Source organism: Calcarisporiella thermophila (genome assembly GCF_041956535.1).
Source record: "Calcarisporiella thermophila strain CBS 279.70 unplaced genomic scaffold VTP21scaffold_40, whole genome shotgun sequence".
NCBI classification, from domain to species: Eukaryota; Fungi; Calcarisporiellomycota; class Calcarisporiellomycetes; order Calcarisporiellales; family Calcarisporiellaceae; genus Calcarisporiella; species Calcarisporiella thermophila.
In genome coordinates this window covers 37,070-41,027 of record NW_027192230.1, presented here as the reverse complement: position 1 = coordinate 41,027, position 3,958 = coordinate 37,070, and the positions used below count along the sequence as shown (strand labels likewise).

At 41.4% G+C, this 3,958-nt stretch overlaps 1 protein-coding gene and 1 non-coding gene across 2 annotated transcripts; one reads left to right on the top strand and one right to left on the bottom strand.

The window, feature by feature from the left end:
• Positions 1-140: 140 nt before the first annotated feature.
• VTP21DRAFT_8853 (uncharacterized protein) lies at positions 141-1,161 on the bottom strand (the record flags this gene model as incomplete). Its single annotated transcript, XM_069399749.1, has 3 exons — positions 141-393; positions 468-723; positions 963-1,161. The coding sequence occupies 3 exons, from the start codon at positions 1,159-1,161 to the stop codon at positions 141-143; spliced, it is 708 nt and encodes a 235-aa protein (XP_069245745.1).
• Positions 1,162-1,718: 557 nt separating this feature from the next.
• Positions 1,719-1,790, top strand: VTP21DRAFT_t348. Its single transcript has one exon. It is a non-coding gene; the product is annotated as a tRNA-Met (tRNA).
• Positions 1,791-3,958: the final 2,168 nt, after the last annotated feature.

Here is a 3,958-nt window from a genome sequence, read left to right as displayed (position 1 = left end):
GTATTCTCGTTAGGAGTTTAATGTCCACATTGAGGAGAGATATCGGTCGCCAATTGCTCAGCAGTTCGGCATGCGACTCTCTAGTCCATGGGCCGTCTTGGTATCTCTTGAGAGCCCTGTTAAGCTGCGTTTCCTCTGTTCTATACCGGCGTTGTCTTTGCGCCGCGTAGGTGGTTGTGAGTGATTGGAATTCTTGGGGCCTTGAGTGTGGCTGTGTAGAGTTCATCATCTGCTAGGCTGGAATTAAACCGCCATTGACCGTATCCAGATTTAGGAGCTGCAGTGTTCCTTATTTCTATCTGAATAGCCATGTGGTCATATGAAGATCCGAGGCCGCAGACGTGATCATCCGAAGTCGATGTGAGGAGCCTCTGCGGTTTTGGGAGTTGGGAGCTGGTGGTGTGCGGTCAATTGCCGGATCAAGATGTGTGTTGAAGTCGCCTCCCATTATTAACCTGTGTTCTTACAGTGAGGCTGGGAATGCGTCATAGAAGGCCTGCGTGTCCGGCTCTGCGGATGGGGCGTATACATTTATCAGGGTGATCGGGTAGGGGAGAAGAGGGGAACGGGCCACACAATTTAGGACACGGCCTTCCAAGGCGATGTCCACGTCGGAAAGGGTAGTGTCGGAATGTGTAGATAGTATGGCAGAATGGTATGACCGTATAGCTGGTCGGCCCCATTCTCTCTGCCCTGGGTGGTTGTCATCTTCATTCTCGGCCTCTATATGTGCTTCTGAGTGTGAGTAATTTGCTTCGTCAGGGGAGTGAATTTCTTGGAGAAGGATTAAGTGGGGTTTCGATATTAGCTTCAGCCAGTTAAATAGTGTACGTCTTTTTTGGGGGTTAACCAAACCCCGAGTGTTGAGAGATAGGATCGATATAGACATTGAGTAATGGGATAGGGTGTTGGGGTGGGGGGTATAATTGTGAATTAGAAGGAGCTGTCCTCCATTCTGTCACTTTCCATCCCGTCGTCCTCAACTACTTCCACGTCGTTTATATTGTCTTTCTTGAGATCGCTTAGTTTCTCTAGCTCTATGGTCTCATTTTCTTCCAATCGTGGGTTATGCTGACTGGTGGAACTCCCTAAGGTTGTATCACTGCCTCTGTTGGGAGCTCTGCTGTCATCCAGCGATGAAGTTTGAACGACGATAGTCATTGCCTTGCTTCTGGTTACTCTTCCGGGTGGATTATCGCTGGATGAGGGTTGGGTTACCGCCTGGAAAAAAAAATCCTTTGTGACTGTCAACATGACTCGTCCATATTAAAAATCTATTTTCTCATATAGTTCACGTGTTGCGTCGATTAATAGACTAATAAGGTCTATCCTGGCAATCCTCTAGCTATCCCTAAGCTCTTGATTGTCCTTCCGTAAACACTTCAGAAGGCTAATAAACGACACAAAGTGGATTGTAAAGTAATCCGGTTCTATCCCAAAACAAAAATAGCACCCTTTTATTGTAAACAAAGATGTTTCCCTTTTATACTAAAGATAACGTACCACAAACATAAGTGTAAACAAGATAATAAAAATATAATGAGGTAATCAAGGAAAAATATGTTAACCGTAACCGTAAGCTAATAAATATACTAATAAAACCATCCCAAGAACTTAAAGAAGTGTAAAAGAAAAATAAGCCACCAAAACCAAGCCTCCTTTCCTCCTACTGCGCCATAATTCCATATTTTGCCAATTCTCCTCACAACGCACGTGAAAGCGACGTGGAACAGTGGAAGTTCGTCAGGCTCATAACCTGAAGGTCAAAGGATCGAAACCTTTCGTCGCTAATCTATTTAAAATCATATATTTTTGATACTTCAGCAACTACCATTTTCTTTAGATCTAGATAATTTTTCCGTTTACTTAACATACTACAAATGCCGTGCTTCACTAATGGCCGATCGATTACAGATTAATATAATAGGATATGAAATCTATGATTTTAGCATAAATTATTATAAAAGGGCTCTAAATTACATTAGTTACATTATTGAAAGTGAGAAAATGAAAGGGAGGCTAAATATAGAGGCGGTATTGTAGATGAGGTAAGTTGATAATAACAATTTTCTGCTCAGATAGGTGGGTAAGTAGTAAAACTATCGTGCTTCCAGAATTTTTTTTTTTTGTTAGGAGGATCATTATTAAAAAGTATCCTTTTTTGTTAGTAAAGGAATTTGATATATATCAAGATATCAGAAAACAATCAATACATGTAAGAAATAGTAGATAGTATGGATATCTTCCTATTTTTCAAGGAAGGTGGTATACGAGAGAGGAAAGGAGATAATAAAGGATAAGAAAAAGAAAAGAGAAACTTGGAATGCGGGTGATAGGGTATTCGGCAATATCGTATTAGAGATAAGTGTTTTGGATGAAGGATATTTCGTCTCCTTGGGCTTGTATCCAACTTCCCTTACACCAAAGCTCTTGGAAAACTTCTTTCTTATCCTTTATAGACGCTGACCACCACTTGGACTTCACAACTTTTTGCATTTCGTGTCCTAGTTGTTCAGATAGCGATATTTCGCTTGGTTGAGCGATATCCATTATTATCGATAATCTGGATCTATAGCTGGTCTAGATTGCTGCATCATGGACTGTTGACACTACTTCCCGTTGGTAGCCCATGGTTTTGTAGACTCTTCCCAATAGTCTAGTCTTCCTTGGTTGATTCGTAGGCTCTCACTCCAAGAGTGCGGCAGACGAAGCTCGTGCTTCCTTTTTTTTTCCTTGGGATGTATTTTTTTTAACATCCACTTGATGATTTTTCTCTGAAGGGAATGGAAGGGTAGACTTCTACATCAAAATCACCCAGGTACTGCCCCTGTCCTCCCATTTTTGTGGTTGGATTTCTCCTAAGGATTTTTGCTACCTATTTTTGTAGCCTCTTGATATTACTTGCCTGTTGCTATACTATTGATAGCGGTTGAGTCCTGAGAAAAACTCGGTAAAGCTTCATGGACGGGTGGCATCACCGGGAATCGAACCCAGCACACAATAGTTAAGCTCCGGGGCATCTAACTACTGTGCCATCCAAGGACGGCGTTCGCGCTTCCTAAATGGCTATTTTTTTTGACCAAAAGTGAATCTTTATTGCTTAAGAAGACTCTAAAGTTCAGTCGTTACATTATTAAAAGTAATAAAATGAGAGAAAAGCTAGATATTAACGCGGTGCTTCCTATTATTTTTTTTGAGATTGAAGGATCTTTTATTGAAAAGTCTCCTATACAAGTTAAATGAAAGGATTTGCACGCTATTTCTAACGCTCAACCATTGCCTACATGTATTTCTTCTGACAAGTCACTATATTAAACGTTTTACTTTGTTTTCTGAGGACGATCAATATCAAATTATTAAGAACGGAGTATCTTATAGCTCGATTCCTAGAGTATGTCCCGGATCCATCTCTAGTACAGGTGCCGTCGCCGGAAATCGAACCCAGCACACATTGGTTAAGCCCCGGGGCTCTTAACCACTGTGCCATCCAGGGACGGCGCGGTGCTTCCTAAATGTCTATGTGACTGCCTATGTGACTCTGTGATACAATAGCCAATTTTCCCGTAACATTTTTGTTACGGGCGAAAGGAGGTTTGTGTGGAGGGGTATCCGGATCTTGATAGAAATAAGAGATTTATCTTAATAATTCAGGGAATTGGTGTTGAACATTAAAACAAACCGAAGGGTTTAAATAGAATTGTGATCAAAGGAGAATAATTATCACTGGTATTCAAAGATGAGATAGATAAGACAACAAAGTATCAATCAACATCAACAAGATAGCCATGAGGGAGTATAAGAGTAACCACGAGGGCGGCGAGTAACCACGAGGGGTCGGCAACGTAGCGGTAATCAATTCTAATGGCTGCTCTACTTGAAAGATATCGCGCTTTCTGAATGTCTATGTGACTGCCTCTGTGACTTCTCCGTACAAAAACCAATTTTCTCGTAACATTTT